At 35.6% G+C, this 23,094-nt stretch overlaps 2 protein-coding genes, 1 long non-coding RNA gene and 1 pseudogene across 6 annotated transcripts; 1 reads left to right on the top strand and 3 right to left on the bottom strand.

Moving 5' to 3' along the window:
• Positions 1 to 487: 487 nt before the first annotated feature.
• LOC107773102 (potassium channel KAT3-like) lies at positions 488 to 7,643 on the top strand. Of its 4 annotated transcripts, none has more exons than XM_075246499.1 (13): positions 490 to 728; positions 1,442 to 1,657; positions 1,826 to 1,987; positions 2,115 to 2,172; positions 2,270 to 2,482; positions 2,687 to 2,926; positions 3,022 to 3,120; positions 3,195 to 3,227; positions 4,550 to 4,735; positions 4,959 to 5,036; positions 6,417 to 6,471; positions 7,117 to 7,251; positions 7,415 to 7,643. In XM_075246499.1, the coding sequence occupies exons 1-13, from the start codon at positions 598 to 600 to the stop codon at positions 7,516 to 7,518; spliced, it is 1,710 nt and encodes a 569-aa protein (XP_075102600.1). In that variant the 5' UTR covers positions 490 to 597; the 3' UTR covers positions 7,519 to 7,643. The 4 variants fall into 4 exon arrangements, with proteins under 4 accessions (XP_075102602.1, XP_075102600.1, XP_016448031.1 ...); XM_016592545.2 differs by having other exon boundaries at positions 492 to 728; positions 2,270 to 2,587; XM_075246500.1 differs by having other exon boundaries at positions 590 to 728; positions 1,843 to 1,987; positions 2,270 to 2,587.
• LOC107773119 (uncharacterized) lies at positions 2,037 to 7,705 on the bottom strand. Its single transcript, XR_001645242.2, has 2 exons — positions 7,639 to 7,705; positions 2,037 to 2,597 (listed from the first exon to the last, which is right to left on the bottom strand). It is a non-coding gene; the product is annotated as an uncharacterized LOC107773119 (long non-coding RNA).
• A 321-nt stretch (positions 7,706 to 8,026) lies between these two features.
• LOC107773128 (subtilisin-like protease SBT1.8) lies at positions 8,027 to 10,709 on the bottom strand (annotated as a pseudogene).
• Positions 10,710 to 13,467: 2,758 nt separating this feature from the next.
• LOC107773137 (uncharacterized) lies at positions 13,468 to 16,759 on the bottom strand. Its single transcript, XM_016592586.2, has 4 exons — positions 16,562 to 16,759; positions 14,872 to 14,923; positions 14,248 to 14,409; positions 13,468 to 13,749 (listed from the first exon to the last, which is right to left on the bottom strand). The coding sequence occupies exons 1-3, from the start codon at positions 16,647 to 16,649 to the stop codon at positions 14,253 to 14,255; spliced, it is 297 nt and encodes a 98-aa protein (XP_016448072.1). The 5' UTR covers positions 16,650 to 16,759; the 3' UTR covers positions 13,468 to 13,749; positions 14,248 to 14,252.
• Between the last annotated feature and the right edge of the window lie 6,335 nt (positions 16,760 to 23,094).

Raw genomic sequence — 23,094 nt, forward strand, 5'->3', positions numbered from 1 at the left:
TTATCGTATGACACGTACCGATCTGTGGAAACACAAATGGAAATTAGATATTCTCATAGTCAATACGTTTGAATTAAGATTAGAGTTGCAGTTTCACTTTGCATCATTTAAGTGTATATTTCCAATCTCATAACAAGTATTTTTCATCTTCTCCTTTGTTATTGATGGACTAATCTTAACCTAAATTTCTCTTTTAAAAGAAGATACATCGAACTCATTATCTTGAGTTTTTTCTTCCTATGTGTGTATGTAAAAAGTGTCGACCCATATATATTATATAATAAATAAGCAAAATCGATACTATATAGAATTATATGTAAAGGATAAAAGGTTGCATCATTAATTACCTTGATTTATTAAAATGCTAGAGTTATCCTAGCTAGTGAGATTTCCAATCTTTATTTGTATTTTGTTAGAATTATTCAACTCTTCCAAGAACAAGTTAACAAATAAATAATTCATCAGAGTAGGACGTATAATATCCCTTATAATCTTGTGTATCATAATATACCCTAAACAACAAACTACGTAATTACCAAGAAAACTCCACCAACTATATCATTGACGGAAACGACGAGATCGCCGGCGACACTTCCGATGAGAAGGTCCCCGGCGCCGTCAGTTTCAAGTAGCCTCTTGCCAGCTTTTGGCACAGTACGTACAGTCATGGGTGAAGGCTCTGTAAAGCTGAAAAGATTTGTTATTGCTCCTTATGATCGTAGATATAGGTCAATTATTCTCTCTGCGACGTATTTATAATTAACTCAGTTTTCTATTTTTCCCATAAAGTTTGTGTATGCATATGTGTGCTCATGTTAATTTGTTAAATCCCTTTTTTCTTTTTGTCTTAATGCTACTTGCATGTAGATATTCATATATAGGTTTAGCAAATTTTATTCATAACTAATAGATCCTCAGGAAGAAACAAATTAAGAGAGAGTGACGAATATTATATATTTATGGGGCTTAGCTCTTAGAGTTCGTGTTAGCTCCAAATGTACTTTGTAAAATCTCAAGAGGACGATGAAGTCTTGGTTTAGTCATCAAAAAGAGGTACCAGAACTAACTGCTCTTGGGTTCAAATTCTACCCCTTATTCACAAGTTTGTGTCCTACGTTGGTGTTCTCCCTACTAGCTAGTATGTGTATGTTAGGGGCGGATCCAACCCTTTGGTACCGAGTTCATCTGAACCCTAGTACTTTCGGTGCGGAGCATAAATTTATGTTAAACTGCAATATGCAGTAGATTTAAACTCGTAACCTTAAAAATAGAATAATGCGTTTAAATCTTGTATCTGCCTCTAGACTCACAGTTTCCAGTAGTCTTTAGGGTACAAATATTGCAAATATAGTCCAGTCTCACGATTAAGAAAAAAAAAAGGTTGAAAGAGCAAGATCATTTCCTTGTTTTGCTTAATTTTAACATATGGTGAATATTACAGAAAATGGCAAACATTTTTGGTGGTATTGGTGGCATACTCAGGATGGTCATCCCCTTTCGAGTTGGCATTCAAGAAGGTAGCAAGTGAAGGCCTTTTGCCTCTTGATTTAGTGGTCGATGCCTTCTTCGCCATTGACATTCTTCTCACTTTCTTTGTCTCTTACTTGGACAAATACACTTGTTTACTCGTTGATGATCACAAGAAAATTGCTTTCAGGTACTTTATATTTAGTAATGCTTTGAATTTCCGATTAAAGATCGTTTGCACATGAAAAAAAATGTTTAATTTCTATACGCTAATATTATAAAGGAATATTTCACACTATCGGGTCAACTATATATAAGATAATTTGAGACAACATTTTAGTTATTTTTATTTTGAAAGGTATGTCACTCATCTAGGGTTCCCAATGGATGTTGCATCAACCATACCATTTCAAACCATATACCGAATTTTTAATGGGAAGAAGCAAGGAGATGATGTTTTTGGCTTCCTCAACTTGCTAAGACTTTGGCGACTACGGCGTGTTAGTAAATTCTTCTCAAGGTATTGCGTTGACATTAATACTCAAACACGATCATTTCCAAAAATCGTGTAATTTAATTCTAATCTTAAGTTCCAATAAAAATCCCATCAAATTCAATCTCATTGTTAATCTCTTCCTTTCTTACAGGCTAGAGAAGGACATTCGGTTCAGCTACTTCTGGACAAGATTCTGTAAACTAATCTGTGTAAGCACTTTCGTTTTCCAACTTTACCTGATCCTGCAGATATACAGGTTCTTTTCTTCAAGTAACCGTCCATCTTATGGCTATAATTCTGTCATAGGTGACCTTATTCGCAGTGCATTCTGTTGGATGTTTATATTACTGGCTAGCAACTCATTATCATACTGCAGAGAATACCTGGATTGGGTCAAATGTTACTAATTTCCAAGAAAGAAGTATCTCTCTAGGATACACATATTCCATGTATTGGTCTGTTGCTACTCTCACCACAGTCGGCTATGGCGATCTCCGTGCACATAATACAGGAGAGAAGGTTTTCTCCATCTTCTACATGCTTTTCAACATTGGTCTCACTGCCTACTTAATTGGCAACATGACCAATCTTATTGTTCATGGCATTGCTCGGACCTTCGCTGTGGTAGTGACACCTTAAAAGAAAAATGAGAGTACAGTTTAAGCAATCTACATTTCAAGTCTCAGTTCTAAAAACAATATGATAATCAGTTTTTAATTGCAGCGGGATGCCATCAATAAGACACTGAGATATGCAAGCAAGAATAGACTTCCAGAAGGTATAAAAGAGCAAATGTCAGCACATTTGACTCTCAAATTCAAGACTGCAGAACTACAGCAAGAGGAAGTAATAAGAGACTTACCCAAGGCAATAAGATGTAGCATTGCACAATATCTCTTCCATACAACACTTGAAAATACCTACCTTTTCAAAGGGGTTTCTGAAGACTTCATAGTCCAGTTGGTGATGCATTCTCTTACCTGCCTACTAAAAGCAGAATATTTAACCTAAACAGCTCCACATAACTAAGCTATGCCCTTCGATTTTTGATCTTACAGGTTTCCGAGATAAAAGCAGAATACTTTCCACCAAAAGTTGACATTGTTATTCAAAATGAGATACCAACAGATTTCTACATTATTGTCTCTGGAGCTGTGGTACGTGCCATTCCCGTCAACTTTTGCTCTTACTACTCCTACACAGTTAACTGGTCACTGGTTGAAAACTGCAGGAAGTGGTTACATACAAGAATGGAATGGAACAGGTTAGTTATCACATTCTCATATTGTTTGATGCTGCTCCTAATTTTTCTTTGCCGTCCTAGTCATTGCTAGACCAAGTAAAAGTTGGCTAACTTTAAAGGATGAAGAAGCGAAGGAATAAGTATTTATATCCAAGTGCCCGGAGACTACAGGGTCAGAAAGTCCACGGTGAATACTTTTTTTTTTTGAAAATGAGAAAAAAAAATCGGTGCATACTGATTTCAACTATTCTAGAGAAAAAGAGAACAGAAGATGAGTATCGTTTGGTTGCTAGAAATAGTTCGAGAGAACAATCTAATCTATTCTAATAAGTGTACTTTCTCATATATTGTCAAATTCAAACCAATCACATTTCTTACATTTATCAGTATTTAACAAGAGATTACAGAACCTCTATATTAGTTTAAACAAACTTCAGACATTAAGCACGACAAGAAGCTTAAGTAGGATATATGAACATCAATTACATCAAAAGTTTGCCATAAAGATCTTGAAAGCTGGTGGAAACCATCTTATAACAATGAGGACAGTGCCTAAAGGATATTTAAACTACATATCAAGCTTGATCTAGGAGAAATTCTCAGCTCGAGGAAGTGAATTATCAGGAAACAAATGCTACTTTTCTTATGTAAAGCCTGATAGCTAAAATAATATGGGTATAACAGACAAATCACAAAAATAGCTTTACTCACCAAAACTGTTTGACACTTGAACTAATACCGTACATTGAGATAAACAGACTCTTTGACTCAGAAGTAATGAAACAGATCAACGACATGCCCATGACCAGCAGAGGCTATAAGCTTTGTGGTAGAGGCTATAAAAGAATAACTCTTAAACTAATCGAGAGAGGGTGAAAAGCGTATAATGTTGAGAGTTCATTCGACTATAATGTCTAGATTAATGATCAGTTGACAAGGATTTCACATCTATTAAATTAGAAACTGCATAGCTAAGTGCGACTAGATGTAACTTTCTCAATGTACCTTTTTAGCTGCATCCAACAATCTGAAATGTCATTTATTATCTACTGAACAAATCAAGATACATCATAACAAACCATTATTGAATGATATGTGAGCAGATGCTGTCAATTGTTGTTTTAACTTAAAACATGACAGTTATGTAACCTAACCATTGTTGGTAATAAATTGCATGTTCAATCATAAAAGTTATCGAAAAGTGATGCTAACTCGAACCAGACAACCTCTACTTACATTATACCATTCATTGGTCAATTAAGCCAACATTTATCATAGTATGAAAATCTCCAATTAATCAGAGAGTTCTTTTCTTAAAAAAGTTTCTCCTTTCTGCTGAACAGTTCCTGTCAAAGTTGGAGTCCCCAGAATTGTTCGGTGAAGTAGGTGTTATCTTTAATACGCCCCAGCCTTTTACCGTGAGAAGTAAGAGACTTTCTCAGGTTGTTCGAATCAGCCATCATCATTTCAAGCAACTGGTGCAGCCCCTTAACGCAGATGGAAAGATAATCCTCTCCAATTTTCTTCAGGTACTGTGGTAGCTTTTAGTTGCTAGTCTTGAACATCATAACATCCCCAGTGACAAGCTAGTTATTAAAGTTTCGTGCACCCTATGCTCGAAGATCTGAGCGTCAGTAACACTGAGCTGGTAATGGCATTTTCCATTAGATGACAGCTCATCAGATTAGCTCTTATGTTAGTTATCTCTGTATTCATACTCACATCATGGTCTTGTGACATGATATAAATCAGAATCTTAAAGGAATGGAAAAGGAAGAGCTACAAGAGATACCACTCATATCACAGCTGCTCAGTGACGTGAATAGTGAGGTAATCCTTTGCAATAAACTAGCAAAATCTATGGCATTAAACTGAGCAAGTACTTGAACTTGGCTTGATCCTTTTTTTTTTTGGATGACTGAGAGATTCTTCTGGGATGAACCTTTAGGACTTACCGCAGCCTCCGAAACTCGGGGATTACACACACCCTTCACCACATAAATACCACGATTAATTCATATGGCTCGGAGCTTGAACTTGTGACCTACGTCACAAGTCCCTCTACCTTTGCCACTTGAACCTGGATTTTCCCCTCATTCCCAAATGAGCAGATATTATTACCTTCCCCACTCAAGACTCCTGAAGAGTGGCATGAAGAAAGGGATTTTCCAAAGAAATGTTTCCAATGAGAAAGTCATCTCCTTAGTGTTTGGTTACCATAAAATGTTTTCCGGAGAGTTACTACCTAACTTATCAGTAGATGCTGTTTTCCTTACAACTATCTTAACTTATGATTTTCCTCATTTTCCTCATTCAAGGAAAATATTTCCCACAAAAGGGAAATACAACTTACCTCACTTAGAGGAAAAGTCATTTTCTTTACAACTATCTTAACTTTCAACTTCATATTACATGCTCCAACTAATACTTAGATATTACTCCCCTTGTTTCAATTTAAATGACACACTTTACTTATTAGTCTGTTCCAAAAAGAATGACACATTTTTATATTTGGTAACAATTTCACTTTAAACTTTTTATTTTACCCACTTTACCCTTAATGAGAAGCTTTTATAGCCAAAAATATCATGGCCCCACGAAGCTTTTGCCCCTTAAGCTTTTAGGACCATATATTTCAATAGTCTTCTTTTTTTTTCTTAAACCTTATGTCAAATCAAACTACATAATCTAAATTGAAACGGAGGGAATATTATTATTCGTTAATACTCAAATTTTTCATCCAAACACCCTTGTTAATATCATTATTAATCTTTAAGATATACTTTTTTCCAGAAAATATATTTTGCACTCACTAACCAAACACAAACATTTTCCAGGAAAATGTTTTCCATTGAAAATGACTTTTGTCATACCAAACAATGAAATATACGTCTATCTCAGTAATGAATAAGACAAACTTTTTATCCATCATCTTGTACCTTCAACGGTAACAAACAAGGTTACCCTTTTTTGATATCCTAAAAAAACAGGGGAAAAGATATTCCTAGAAAGGTTTGACAATGACCGGTTGACAATACAACAATAATGATTTCCAAATCTAACATAATAAAGTTGCAAAATCTTGTGCAACAGTGAACACTAGCGAAGCAAAGCAAGAAGCACAGTCAGGCAAATGAAAGGCTTCCAAAATCTTATCCACTTGAACTTTTATCCAATTTCTATGATGATTAATGCTTCATTCTCTTGCAGGTGAGTACAATGAGTAGGGGACAAAATCATGAAGGACAAAGCCAAGACGGAAATAGTAAGCTTATGCCTCACCTAGAACTGTTCCGTTATTAATATCTCACAATGTGAGTAAGATATATGTGCTGACAGCAAGCGTGGACAATTGGCATCAAAATATACCAAAGATCGTATCATATATGCCATAAATGTGACTATGAAACTTTGCAGAGTATGTAAAATTTTAAGGAACATAGAATGGTGAAATTTGATGGACATAACCCCTGGTTATTTTGAAAACTTCTTAGCTACATTCTACCTGCATCTGCATTTGACCTTATACTACTATTTTACTCAAATAAGCAACGTTTTAGTTTTCTGCAGACATGTAATAAGTTTGAAATTGAAAAAACTTGAAATGTTTTGGGTTGTCGACATGCCCTTTTTTCTTTTTGATAAAGTAAGTAATTCTATCAATGTGGAAAAACTCCCGTAAAAAGCCAAAATGCTTCTTTAAAAGTTTGACCAGAATTTGCAGTTTACAAAATGGGCATTTCCAGTTTAAATTCATGAGTTGAATCTCACTTAGACAACTAAGATTTAGTCTTTGACTATGGGTTGCTTGTATTTGCCTTTTAGTTTTGCATGACTTAAGGAGTATAATACAATGAAATTTTTGGTTAGGAAACCCTAAAACATCTTTCAATAAATTATAATTTTACAGGAATTACCACAACAACACTCCCCACTAGGGTTATAATACATGGACATCATCCACATGACAAACCAAATGAAGGAGGAATTGCAGGAAAATTAATACATCTACCTGAGTCAGTTGAAGATCTCCTAATAATAGCAGGTAAGCCTAAGTACTTAGTCTACTGGACTTCAGCTTGTGAAGCAGTGATATTTAGCCAATACTCTCAACAAATCCATTCTCTAATACGAAATTAACATCAATGATTGCATTGTCAAGGAATAAGAATGCAAGAGAGGAATTACAATAATTTTTGTGGATGCAGAAAAAAGATTTCGAAAAAGAGGAAGTACAATTGTCATGGCAGATGGCTTCCCAATGGAGGATTTGGGTGCTTTGCGAGAAAATGATCACTTGTATATAGTTTGACGGAAAAATCATCAGATGCTTAATAAGTCAAGCTGATAGAATTCAGGACGATTTTCCTATTGGATTTCGAGAGAAATGTGCAATTAGATTTTATAGATGGAAATGGAAAGTCGGAAGTACCTAAATGAGATGGAGAGTTGAGATTTCATTTCCGATGCCGGTGGGAGTCCGGTGATAGCCGGAAAAGGAAAATTAGTAAATAATAGACATGAGAGAAACATGGAGTAAAAGACTCGACATGTAAGACTGAATAGCTCTGTAAATCATTTTATTTTTTTATAATGTCATGCATATGCGTATAAATGTCATACCATGCATAGGTATATGCATTCATAACATCATCAAGCCTCTGAGGGCATCCCATCATATAAATAACAAAATATAAATTCTAATACAAAATAATTAATATTAGGAAAAAAAATCATAATTTATATCGAGAGAGAAAAATGATGAGGGACCAATAAAATCTCATTGGATTCCAGAGGGTTAGCTATTTCATTTCCATTAAATAGAGATGCAATTATTTATCATACATCCCTTTGTAGTAGTTGTACAATATGATAGTAAGAGTACCACTGCCACACAAGTTAAAGCCTTAATTAGCACCATACATGCAAATGTTACACTGGGAAATAGGTATGTTTCCAATCTAATTGAGGTGTGTCATCCAGGAATATGCAACTGGACTTCTCACTTGATTTTCAGCATTTTTCCATGAAATCCAACCAAATGCATTTCCTGTTTTAATACCTTTCTTGGACACAAATGTGACTGTGTAATGGAGTTTTTCTCCTACTTTCTTGAATACAAGCTTTGGCGGCTTCACGGTCACCGTAACAGATGAAGGACCATCAATGGCTACTTCATACACTGACCCTGCAGCTCCAACATTGGTCACTTCCCGAGTGTAACGAACAACTCGCGTTGAATTAACTCCAAACAAGACCGAGAATGATGGGTAGTTGATCTGCCCAGCATCTGCAAACTTGTTTGCACAAGTGAAGTTGACTCTTTTGACAATAGCTTGTATTTGATCCATAGGGTAGTGTAAGGAGCACAAGAACTTGATATGATCCTGAATTCTGATATCGTATATGAGTCCGGGGGAGAGTGCATTCTGGGGATTTACATGGCCTGATCCATGAGCCAATGGACTGGAAAATATACTGTCTTCTGCAGAATCACGAAACGAGGAGTTGGTGTTATCTTGAGTGTACGCGGTTGTCATGATTGCTGATTTGATCGCGCTTGGACTCCATTCAGGATGTACAGCTTTTATCAATGCAGCAACTCCTGTAACATGAGGACAAGCCATAGAAGTGCCAGAAATGATATTGAATGAAGTCTTTCGTGTATCGACATCAAGTGAAGTTGGCCCTACATTTTCAGGCCAAGCTGCCAAGATATTCACTCCAGGACCAATGACATCAGGCTTTAATATCTGAGCAGCAATTGCATTTGGCCCTCTTGAGCTAAATCCAGCGACAACAGGGGATGGTTTAACTTTCACCACTGTCCCAACAAAAGTAAAAACAACTGTTGGATTGCTTTCTGTTTTCACATATTCCCTTATTACATCCCCCACCTTCCTCCCAACAGCCACTGCAGGCAATAATTGGCTATCCGCGAGTAACTCCTCCCCGTCTCGGGTGTATTGGCTAATATCATACCTATTCCATTGGCTTCCGTCACTACTAGTCCCTTCTCAACTCTATCATTAGTCCCCCTGTCACATAACACTACTTTTCCGCGAACCACGTTTGGGTCAAGCGAACCACGCAAGCACAAATTGCTAGAGGAGTTGTTTCCTTTTAGGTAAACTAAGCTCAGTGATTTATTTTCCATTTCTTCTCCACTATACAACGATACACCTTGAAGTTTTTGGCCATTTCCCAGAGTAATAAAAGCAGGAAAGTCTCGGTCAAGAGTTGCAGCACCAACAGTAACGATCCATGGAGCCGTGTTCACAACTGTTGATTTTCCAGGACCATCATTCCCAGCTGAACACGACACAAGAATCCCTTTCTCAATAGCAGCGAAAGCACCCAGAGCAATGGCATCGTTGTAATATGTTGTTGCATTATTAGACAATGACACGGACAATACATCAACACCATCCATAATAGCACGGTCGAATGCAGCAAGGATATCAGAGCCAGCACAAGTTTCATTCCAGCACACTTTGTAGCTCGCTATACGGGCTTGTGGCGCCATCCCTCGTGCAGTCCCTTTAGCATAGCCAAAGAGACTAGCATTTGCCACAATGGATCCTGCATGCAATATGAGTCCAACTGAATCCAGCCTTTTTGACACGAAATGTAGATATATATAGGTAAATAATTACTAAATCTTCAATAATTAACACATAATTTATTAAATGCATCAAGTTTAAATCTTGAATCCGTCACTACCTGCAGCTGTGCTCGCAGTATGAGTGCCATGGCCGTTATGGTCCCGGGGCGATTCAATCTCCTTAGAGCAGCTGCTAGAAACCTTACAACCTTTAACAAAATACTGAGCACCAATAAGTTTCCTATTGCAATGCACATTCGGATCGAAATCAGGTGCCGATTGGCATTCCCCCCGCCATCTGGACGGCACATTAGACATGCCCAAATCATTAAAACTCTTAGACTCAGGCCAAATTCCACTATCAAGAACTCCAATAATAACATCTTGAGCAGCATTGTTCAATTCTGGTAAAGTACGTCCAGCCCATGAATTGAGATTATCGAGGCCAAGAAATTCAGGGGTACGGGTTGTTTGAAGGGTGTAAAAAGTGTCTTCATAGACATTAACGACAGAGTCAGATTGGCGGAGTAATTCAACTTCATGGGGATAAAGACTTGCGGCAAAGCCGTGAGAGGCAATGTTGTACGTATAGAGAAGAGAATTTTTATTTGAAGAAGTTAGAGACTGGAGATAGGATTTGTACCATTGATTGTGAGTAGAGAAAGAAGGAGGTTTGAGGTGATGTTTCATGTGTACAATGTAGGTTTTTTTGGTGGGATGAACTGCCATTGATGAGTGGAGAAAGAGAAGTAGAATGGTGTATAACAAGATTACTACAGCTCCCATTAGTAAAGAAAATAGAAGGATGAAAATGATAAGTGTGTGTGAAAGAGAGAAAATCAGGGGGTTTTATTTTCAGTTACCACCTTAATTTAAGTCAAATTTTGACTCACAAAATTCTGAAATTATCTTCTGAATTAGGATGAACTTTCGTTTTAAGTGTATAATAATTGATTCCCTTTTATGTCTTGAAGGTATATGATTGAGTTGAGGATATACTTTGTCATTAAATTGAGTTTGACCATAATTTATACTTTCTCCATTTCATCCTACATGAGTACATGGTGATGTTTGATTGGTCGAAGAGTTTTTAAGAGGAAAAAAGGAGTAGATTTTAAGACTTATGTTCTTAAACTTTCCACGATAATGTTATAAACATATTATTACGAATAAAAAATTTAAAATTAAATTATTTCATAAAAATGAATCTTCTTTTCTGGACTTTATAAAATACAACAGAGGGAGTACTAAGTAGTTTAAGTAGATGCATTGACTTGTATTCTTAGTTTTTCTTTTACCGATAAATGCAGCTAAGTTACTCTGCTTATGTTGAAAAAATAAACTGTAACAGTGTTGTTCAGGTTATTTTACCCATATCTTTGATAAGTTGTATACATTTCTTAAAATCGGCAAAGTATAAAACACATAGTCCCTCCGTTTCAATTTATGTGAACCTATTTTCTTTTTAGTCTGTGCCAAAAAGAATGACATCTTTTCTTATTTGGAAGCAATTTACCTTTATGCAATGATTTATAGCCACACAAAATATATGTGTCTCATTTTACACCACAAGTTTAAAAGTTTTCTCTCTTTTTTTAAACTCCGTGCTCAGTCAAATGGGTTCACGTAAATTGAAACGGGGGAGTAAATTATATGTGTGCAATGCCTGGGGTCTATGTGCTTCAATAAGGAATAAAGAAATTGGAGCTCAGTTTACTTAAGCTGAGAGATTCAAAAAAAAGAAAATTAAAATGGTTTGATCAACAAAAGAATGCAAAATGTGTTTGGTAGTCTAAACTGGGGAATAAGGGGAAAGTGAATTAAATCCAATTATAGTTACAGAATCCGTCGAGCTCAGGGCGAATTAAATGCGGATGAGGTAGTCAGGAAAAGTTGCATAGAGATAAGCCCATAACTAATTTGAATAAGATTTTCTCCTTCTCATATTATCAGTCGAGGCTACTAAAAATAATTATCTCAAATTATTTATCATTTTAAAAATTCAAGACAAAATTAATTATTTTTTTCTTTTTTTACCATTAGTAATAATTATTCTTGAATATGAAAATAACACATAAATAGAATAAATATTCAATGAAGAGACATTTTATCTTAAGACATAAATAAGGGTAAAATAGTCTAATTATTTTCCTAATTAATATTTCTTAAGGGACATATAAAAGATGATAATTTGAGATAGAGGAATACAAGCTTTAGGTCAATAGGTTTATTTTTTCTATTCTCCTTTAGCTTTTTTGACTTTTAACTTTTTTCCTTCTAATTTGCCAATAGTAATTAGGAGGCTTCAACCGTTCAATGAGATTTTTCTTTTTGAGGGGGAGGGGGGGCTGTGGCAGTGTGAACAATTAGATGGCTCAGAAAACTAAAATTAAATCTTGACGAATAAAACTTTAACATAAAAAAGAAAAATATAAGTTGTTAATGATTTACTTCATATTTTATCAAGTTTATTAATTGCACAAAATGAAATTTTCGATCGAAGACTTCATTCCGAAGGGACATGATACATCTCCATTCTCCCTCTACCGAGAATCAGATTCATTAGAAAAAGACAGAATGCCAGGCTTTGGTAATTATAAACTGCTAAAACTCAATTAGTTCTTCTATATATAAGCTACGTCCGAGCATAAATATTCCACACGCGAAAGCACACACAAAATAATAGCCACTAATCTAACATTTTCATAATTTGAGAGTTAATTTGAATAAGTTCTTATCTCTTAAGGTGAAATTAAACAAATAAAAATTCTTTGTTTGTAACGTTATATAGAGATTAAGTGAATATTGGAAAAGTTTCTCGAAACATCATTGTAAAAGTCTAAGACGATAATTAACTCCAAAGAAAGCAAAAAAGTTGTACAATTATATGAGAAGACATTCAACTTTTCAGAATCGCAAGGTAATTATTCTTCGTAGACTAGCAAAAACCTGGCATATAACAGATTCTTTTCTTCTTGTTTTTTTTTCCTACTTTTTGTTGGTCAAAAGTGTAACTGAACAGTCAAGGCTCACTAAGAAGTGAGAGCCAATATTCGTGTTCTGTTGTCTTGTATCCAAAATTAAGCACATGTGACGTAAGCCATGCAACAAATGAATGCAAAGACAAGGATGCCACATGTTGATTGTTACTTGTTAAATTTGTTTTCCCTACAGAGAAATTATTTTTTGACTTTTGAGAAACTTATTTCCCTAAAAAATATTTCAAGACATTTTTAACCAACAAAACCTATAAAATAAAAAAAATAAAAAAAAGAAAAGAAAAAGGCACCCGTAGTCTAAGCATTTAAATAAACAATGGTTGCTTCAGCTCAATAAACGGCCTAGGCCTGCTTGGCCAATGGCCAATCAGTTTCATAAATTTGATAACAACATTTTTTGGCTAGCCCTTAACGCTACATTACCGAATTCACGTATGTTAATAAGTGAATATCGTTTTAAAAAAATTCGAGAACGCAAGTTCTGAACGTGAAATATTCTATTCGACTAAGCTAGAGGTTGTTTGATCATGCTTTAGAATTTGCTTATTTTGAAGACACTTTCCAAACGAGCTTTAGAGGTACTTTGGGAGAAGCAACATATTTTTGGACTTTGGTCTAAACATTTGAGAATACTTCCCAGTATTGCAGAAACAACTTATACGACTTTGGAAAAGAATCCGAATTAAAGCTTTTGCCTTAGGAGGCCATAAAAGCGAACTTTTAGGATAGTCAGCACTCAGCAGGCACAAAAGCACATGATTCATAGAGATCATACATTGACTATTAACGTTCAGACTCAAGCAATAGTTATTTAACGGGTAGGCGTACGGCTCAAAATTATTTTCTGAAATACCTCAGAGCTAGGTGACATGGATTCTCTAAAACTTTTACATCGTAACGAGGAATGATGGGGTCAACATGTCTGATATGGTCTACATACCTGCACAATGAATTAAAACCTGATGAATATTTTGAAGATGCTCAACTGTGAGCTAATGCTACTAGGCATCTATAATACAAGACCATTATACATGAGCAGATTGTGCTATCTATTCCTAGATCTACAACATATGGAAATTAAGTATCAACAGTTTAAGAGTTAAACACTACAATCACAAGTCAAAAGCATTTCAAACTGCTGTAGCCATAAGGAACAGAATGGTGAATCTATGTTTACATTTTGCCAGTTGTTCAAATTGATACTTAGCATAATATTTACATTTTATATCACCTGTATATTACTCGAGAAAAGAAGCCTAATGAGTAAACGAACATCCAGAAGAGAATGTGTCTGTCACGATCATCAGATGGCATGACAACAATGCATGAGAAATCAAACCGATATATCTTAATGAGATAAACATCACCAGTTATGCATGAGTTGAAATCACAATCATGCTATGAAAAACAGAGATCAAGGGTTCACTGATATACTTACAAGTTCTAGCCGCCCTCCTGGTTATTCAGCATGTTCAAAATAGCATAAGAAGCTCTTTGAAAATTATCCTTCTGTTCCTCTAAAGTTTTCCTCCTCTCAAGAGCAGAGTCCTTGCACTTCTCCATGTCTTCTGTTACTTCAGTAGAGCTCTGATCAATTTCACTGTAGAAAGTGATAAAAATGTGAAAGGGTATACACGATACAAGCAGATAGACAGGAAAAGTGTGAAAGAAATGTTTTGTAGATGCAATGAAAATAATGGTATGTTTGTAGATGCAATGAAAATAATGGTAACGGTCTATAGCTCTAACTTATAGTTACAAGAAAGAACAAGCTGTTACGGTAAAAATGCAAGAAAGACTATGATGGAAGAGTGAAATATGAATACCAATAGCTTCAGAGGAGAACTACACAAAATCCTGGTTGACATCGAAAAATAATGCAATTGACATTTGAAAAATAGTAATCTTGAGATTTGTCAAGAACATGTGACAATGGACAGAATAGGCAAATATTGACAGTACAAGTACAAGTTTTCAAAGCTAATGTAAATATTTCCCACTTCTTCATGCCGCTATGTGGATAAAAATATACTTCCTCGAGTCTCAGTGCTAATCAGCTTACTTTATCATCTTCAGCATGTGCTCCATTGCCACTTGCACTTGTTGTGAGAGGTCTGCATATCCATTATGTGGAACAAATAAGTTCCGCATAACGTGTAATTACACAAGGTATATTAACATTTCCTTACAACATTTGATGGCAACATATATCAACACATTATAAACTTTCCACTGAAAATAGAGGTTCCATTTCAACATGACCAGGCCAGTAACATTAATGACTAAAGGAAAAGAGAAAAAAAAATTCAAAAGATTTCTCAAATAGTATCATATTGAGAACCTGCAGGGGTAAAAAAAAATATTACATTCTCTTCCATTGAGTCCAACCCAATAATGAACCACCAACAATAATATCGGGATTCAGCGAAGCTTACTTCTTTTAGCTTGATGTTCCATTATTTCCATTGACATGTCAGTTTGGAGCATTCACAAATTCTCCAATAGGAAGTTATAGATGTGAATTACCGGTTTCCTCAATTACTTAGTTAATAGGTAAGGAGAACCTCAGTGTGCTTATGTCTCAAGCAAGATTGAATTGCATGCTCCTGCTCGTAATAGGTCAGCTAAACTACATGAATCAACATATTTAAAATATAAACTTCAGCAGTATCTAGACATGCAACTCAAACTGATCACTTCATTCTTTCTCAATCTTCCCCAACCAGTTCCTATTTTTTATTTGAGCAGAAATGGAAATATGGCGATTGCAATATTTGCTCCTTATTTATTTTTCATTAAGTATGTATAGTCTAGACATATAAGTTTCCAAGATATTCAAGTGCTAATTCATTGTCATTCTATGCCATAGGATCTTCAAGAATACTAGCTTAATATCTTCTATTTCAGACCACCTGATACGTTCAATTTTTGCCTTCAGTAGGATGGAGAGAAACGCAACTTACAATGGCATGCACTTCCAAAATCAGATGAAATGATGTAAAAATTATGCTTAAAGCAGCATACCAGTTGTCACTGAACGACCATGAAACAGCTTAGTTTAGATCAGTTCATTATTCATTTGAAGTCTCAATTCCAATCAAATTCCTTAGCATTAATTTGCACTTGTCTAAATTGCATGTGGAAAATTCATGAATGTTTGAAGGTTAATTGAGACAGCTGCCTTATTCTTTAGACAGCTACTACGACACTAATTTTTAATATATCAAGTTTACCATGTAAATTCTAAATTGTTTCTAACAATTGATCTAACATCTTAATTCTCTCTAATTCAGGAAAAACTAAATTAGGAAAACATACAAAATTTCGATAAAAATTCAATCAATAGCTACTGAAGACAGAGAAATCACCCAACATAGGCAAGAAAAAAACTGAAGAAAAAAATAATTAAAAATAACAAACAACTCGTTGCTTATAATCAAAGACCAAATTCGAAAAAAAAAAATGCAACAAAAAAAACCACATGTGCAACACTAAAGCAGAAAAATAGCAAATGAAGGCTTATGTATAAGCGAAAAGGATTGCTACAGGAAGTAGTACACAATAACTAGCAATTTGATGCTCGAAACATACATAACTTCCAGCCAAATTCAATAGATTGCAAATCTTCAAGGTAAAACACATACTATGGCTCCTCCAATTGTGATTAAGAAAATATTATTCCGTTGACATCAAATTGACGGAGAATTGTGATTTAAACATCGATACTCTATTAAAATGGATGTGTAGATTACCGTAAAGGACAGAGGAAAGCTGAGATTCGATTTCAGAAGTTCGAGCAAGCTGATCGTCGGCGGCAGCAGCGTCTCTAGAAGGTTCCATTTTCTGTTTGCAGAGAGAGTGTGTGTGTGTGTGTGAAGAGAGAGAGTGTGTGATTGTGTGTGTGGGAAATGTGGTGAATGAATTTGAGCGCGCTTTTTGTCCAGATTTAATATGCGGTTCATTTGGGCAATTTCCAATTTGTAGATTTCAAACAAAATTATGAAGACTTTAGTCCCTGGGTTTTGTTTTTTAGCATTTCAACACCCTTGCAGAGTGAAAGAGTTTAAGCTCGAAGGTAAGACAATCTTTGAGCTTGACCACCCGCGCTCCCTTGGGCTATTTATTGAAGTCACATGCCTTTACTTTGTAATAAGTTGGTTAGTTAGTTAATTAGTGGGAGTGCATGTATGTGAAGTGTATATATGCACAGTGCTCATGCATTGCAGAGGAGATATAGAATCAGATTTCATTCTCAATTCTCTCTTCCTCGTTTCCTTTGTTCTTCACGTTAGCTTCTACATTCTTCTAACATGGTATCAGAGCAGCGATTAGGGCTCTGAATCTGCTTCTTCTCCTTCACCCAGCTGGTTTGCCATTATCAATTCTAGAGTTGTCCGCCATGGGAGACACCTCAACACCTCAAATTGACCATCGTCACCCACTCTATCTCCAACCATCTGATACGCCTGGAGCGATTTTGATAGATATCAAGCTCACATGCCCAGAAAATTACGTATTGTGGAGTAGATCGATGCATTTGGCTCTATTGGGGAAGAACAAGCTAGGTTTCGTAGAAGGAACATGTCATGTAAATAGTCTAGACAAAGGAAATTAGCAGATTTGTGGGAACAATGTAATGATATAGTTCTCACATGGATTGGAATATGTGTGTCACAGGAATTGTTACCAAGCATCGTCTATGCGTCAAATGTAGCAAAGGTTTGGGTTGAATTAAAAGAGAGGTTTGAAAAATCTAACTTGACTAGATTCTATCATCTTTGGACTCAAATTGGAACCCTAACTCAAGGTACTGATTCTGTTACCACATACTTTACTAAGATGAAAGACTTATGGGATGAACAAGATACCTTGATACCAGGTCGAGGATGTAGGTGTAAGGAGTCAAAATCATATTTTGAAATGTTTTATCAGCAATGTGTTGTGCAATTTTAGTGGGATTAAATGAAACCTATGCTCACGCCCGCAGTCAAATTTTATTAAAAATACTTGTGTTATCAGTGAATCAAGCATATGCCTTAGTGATACAAGAAGAAAGCCAAAGGGCTCTTGATGTAATGGACATGAGTAAAGAGCCATTGACCATGTTAGCTGGCAGAGGACAAATGATGAAAGAAAAAAGGTTTGATTTAATCTGTGAACATTATGGGTATAAGGGGCATCAAAAGGAATTTCTATAATATTGTGGGATATCCACCTAATTTCAAGGGCAAAAGAAAGCCAATGCAGGGTGATGGTGGCTTCAAGCCCTATGCTAACAATGTAACAGTTGAAGGAAATAGTTCTACTGAAGGGAACTGTTCTGCTGAGAGCCAGTCTCAAGGCCACTTCTTCACAGAGGATGAGTATAAGCAGCTAGTGAACTTACTAAACAAATCTTCAGCTGGTGATTGCAAAGTCAACATGGCAGGTATTATTTCCATGTTGTCGAATGACTGTGTTTTTGAATGGATTATTTGTTGATACCCAATTTTTTCCTCATATTTTTATAAAGGTCATATATACTTTTAAAATATCATTCCTGCACCATAACCAATTTACAAGAGTCATACAAGTATTTTCTATAATGTTTCATAATTTTTAAAGGTTTAAAATTATTGTTTTTGCATTTAAATTATTTGAATATATATTAATTACCCCTTTAAATCATTTTGTGATGGCTTAATCATCCAAATGTATTATTTGCATCCAAATATATATTTCATAATATTTTACCTCATTTTTCATATAGTTATATTTGTATTTTTAAGCTATTTACACAATTTTATAATAATAGCCTATATGATGTGCATAATTATATTTTATTACAGTGTTTGCCCAAATAGTATTTTTATATTTTTAGAATGTCAAATTATTATTTTCAAGCATCTCACTACATAAATAATATTTTTATTATTTGTTAATTACTTCTTATAAATTATTTTTTTATAATTTTTGTGTATTTAAAAACTTTGGCCCAATGTTTGAGTTAATTTCGGACCCAAAACCTAGCCCAATAACCCCAAGCCCAAACCAGACAACCCTTTTAATGAAACCGATCGCGATCCATATAAACGACCCGCCCCATTTCCTTTCGATCATGGCCGTTGATCTCAAATGATCAACGTCCCATAATAAATCCCCACCTTTCCTTATATCTCCTCACCCAAACCCTAATCTTATTTCCCCTCTCCAGCCGCCTCTGAATCCTCTCTATTCCATTCGTCTCTGAGAAACCCTAGCCACCACACCCTTCAATCCTCTCCGATTTAGTCCTTAATATGGAATCCCTCTATGATTTTCCTTCCTTATATGTTCTGTCTCCGTGTTACTTACACGATTATGGTATCACCTAGTACTTGCCTATTTTTGGCAAGTACCATGCCCTGAGTCATGTGCAATCATCTACAATCTTCAAGATTTAGACGGTATTTCGTCTGTATACATTCATGGCAAAGTGATATGAGGTCGATTCACCAAGATCTTTGGTCGATTCTTTGATTTCTGTTGAACTAGGATTTGAAATTTCAATTTTTCCTTTACCGGTTCTATTATTAATTGCATGTGATATTTTCTTTTCTTATTTGTGTTTGATTAATTGTTTTCTATATTTGCTTGTTCGATTTCTACCACTATATAACCCCTCCCCAATTTTCCCTTTGGGCAAACTTTAATCACTAAAATTACTACTACTGTCTTTGTCTCACTTGTCTTGTACTACTCTGAGGGTTAATCTCTTGGCCGGCTGAAAGCCAAAGCCACCGAAATTCGATTATCGAACCTTTCTCAGTGTGAGCACTGCCCGGGATTCATTCGAAACCCTTGGAAACTCTGACACACTGAGATTCGTGGGTTCTACTATTCGTTTTGCTATTGACATTGGAGTGTTGCTGAATTATTACTCTTGTTTACTTGTTCACTAATCTGTAACTTGAAAATACCTATGACCTTTGCAATTTCAATCTCTTTTCGTTTAAGTTCCTGCTCTGCATATCTATCTCTATGAGATTTTTATGAACCAACATACTATTGTATGCTCTGAAGCTCTTCTTGAGGCAATATGCCTTCTACTAATCGAATTTGCTTATTTGTTGCCTTGATACTGTTTTCTTAAGCATGTTTGCTCTAATTTGTATGTTCAAATGCTTATTACTGTTGCTTATTCTGGGTTTAGCTTCTTACCTTGTTCTGTACCCTTGTGATGAGTTGAGTCATGCCCAGAACCTATTCTAATTCTTGTTGAGTCATTCATGTGCAACTTAATGCTTTTCTAGAGTTAACTATTGATCGTGTTATTATCCCAAACATGCTTTCCCTGATATTTATAAACGGATGCATGTTCCCCACCTTGTTTAATCTGGTGTTCTTTAATACTGCCTAAGAATTCTAGGATGGAATTAAATATGTGGCCTCTTCTTCTATATGTGATTAAGCCTAGTGCAGGCTAGTCCTGCTAACCTATATCTGACATATTCTTGCCCATTATTAGTCCTTGTGTTATTTAAATCTTCGTGTATGATTGATAATGTTAAAATTCCTCATGCCCAGTTGAGTGGATTGTTACAGACCATGTTCATCAGCCTGCTTGTTATGATCATACTTGCACTAGACCCTCATGCTAGAAATTTTACTTGCTTATGTCTGTGATTCTGCAAGATTCCTCTGTCAAGATCGTATTTAAGTCGATCTTAGATCATATTATATCCTGAAACTCTACTTGGGATTGTCTGTTAGTTTATGATGTTCCATCCTGTCTTTGAACTTCTAGCATCTTATGTATATAACTTCGTGTGATCTCGCCTATTTGCTCTAGTTAAACTACTGTTAGTTGTAGTCCTAAGAACTAAGTGTGTGGACTTCAAGTGGTCTGATTAATTTATGTACAATTTGTTACTCATATGGTTAAGTTTGGCATTGCTGGGTAAGTTAGTTCCCCCTTCAGACTTGGTATGGGTCTGTGTTCGAGTCATGCAGATATCACACTCTAATGTCCTGGGGTGTTCCTAGGCTTGGGTTTACTATTATTGTGTGAAGAATGAGATCACCGAAGACCTTGAAGTTGCTCAGTTATTCCTCTTTGGGTCTGCTATGCTTATTGGGATATACTTATTTTAGCTTGTAATATTTGAGCATGTATTCTTTATTTTGGGCGTGTAATGATCTGTAAACAAATAATTGGAGCGTTAGTATTTTGGGGAATGGGTGTGCTTTATTCTTGCATAAAGGGTAGAGAACATGCCTATAGGGTCTACGTGCTTTATTTGCTATTTTGTTTAATTTGCTCTACTTGTGCACACTAATAGAAATCATGTCTATAGGAATCATGCACAGCTCATTTGTACATTGTTTAAACATGTTGGTCCAAGTTTTACCATACTCGATTCTATGTTACTATTGTGCATTTAGACAGCATGCCTATAAGATATATAACATATGTTTTTGTTAACCTAGATACCATGCCTATAAGACCTCAAATAATCAATTGGTCAATTTGCTTCTATTACTTTTAGTGTACTGCCCATCTAGATATCATGCCTATAGGACAATGTCACTTGCCTAAGACGTATACTTATAAAATCAGTGCTAATAATTCTAAGTTTGCAAATAGTTTACTACCTCATCACATAAACCATTTAGAGAGGACAATAATGTTGCATATCCGATGCTGGAATTCAGAATCGCCTAGAAACCATGTCTATAAGACTCTAAGTCTTAATTCTGAAACTATGTACTGCCTAATATGCCCGCGTGCATTTGTTATTTACGTGTGGGGCTAACTTGGGCCTATAATTATCTTTATGTGAAGTCCTATTTGTTTTGGATGTCCCTTAGTTTTATCATTTTGAGAAACCTAAGTTGAGTCTAGAACCACCTAATAGTAGGTCCAAAGCCTCCTGGACCATAGGCATTGGATGGGTAGTGCACGCATAGGATACGGTTTAGAAGTAAACTGGAGCACCTTTAAGTAACAACTTCAACATAGTAATCGGGTAGCAAGAGATGATAGTATGTGCCCGCTGAATAATATGAGCAACCTCTATCTTAAGGGAGTTGTGAAATATTATTTATGTTGCAAGGGGTGATCTTTTAGGCTAAAAAACTTAGGACCTCTCCCCCCCCCCCCCTTTATATTTACACTTAGTCATTTAACATAGACCAATGCAATTTTACACTTGTAATCTTTAAGATTTGTACCGATTATTTATTCTTATGAGTTATAATAGAGTCTTCAATGTCTATACTATTCCTTTCCTATTTGATCACCTAGCTTAACTATCTAATCCACATAGTGTAAATTTCGGTCGGGACCCACAATTATGGACCTTGAAGAGTGACTAATACATTCTCCTTAAGGTAATCTGAGCCCTTACCCGATCTTTGGTGGCGTTGACTAGTCAAACAGATCTACTTGTAAATAGGTGCCCTAACTCGCCTTAAAAATCGTTAGGTGATGACTCTTCTCTTTTAATACCAACTTTAAAAGAGTTGTTACACGTCGAAGCCCACTTTCGCGAGAAAATGGGGTGCGACAGCATGGCGACTCTGATGGGGATACTTAGGCTCTTACCATAATGAACTTGACTTATGTGAATTATTTTTCTTGTTTTTCTATATTTATTTTTTAAATTGCTATGACATGCACATCCCTTCCCTTATTCTCTTTTATTTGCTATGATATGTATGCCCCCTCTCAATTTCTTTCATCTTGTCTAAAACTGCTATATCATGACTCTCAAGTCCCTATTTTCCTACTTGCTTCATTACATTCTCACACGTTTTCATGAGTTAAACTGACTTCTCTTTTTGTATTTTTCTTTCTCTTTTGTTTCTACTCCTGTTCATCTTTATCATAATTGTTATTTTTACGTACTTTCATCATGCAAATGCTTGTTAATGTGTTATTATTTCTACATAAAGCATGCTCCACATCATACTCCACTCGTGCCTATTATCAACATAGCGGCGCTTGATGAGTGTCCGCACTTTCCTGAAATCACACTTTTTAATCAGAAAGGCTTATTTGTGGTAGACTAGTCGATCATCGGTGCAGTCGACAGTCTCGTACCTTTCCCTCTCAAGTTGTTCACTTGAGAGTACCAGTCTAGACCCTTCTAGAAACCCCACTCCAATTTGAAATGTACATGCATCATGCTAAACCTAGTACGGATTGAGGCATTATTGATGTAATAACCCGCTTAGATAAACCTTGTCCAAAGTCTGACGGGATTTCAATAATCCCAACGGACACTATCATGTTATATGAATTACTTGGAGAAAATGTGTCAAC

The sequence above is a fragment of the Nicotiana tabacum genome, chromosome 23 (genome assembly GCF_000715075.1).
Source record: "Nicotiana tabacum cultivar K326 chromosome 23, ASM71507v2, whole genome shotgun sequence".
NCBI classification, from domain to species: domain Eukaryota; kingdom Viridiplantae; phylum Streptophyta; class Magnoliopsida; order Solanales; family Solanaceae; genus Nicotiana; species Nicotiana tabacum.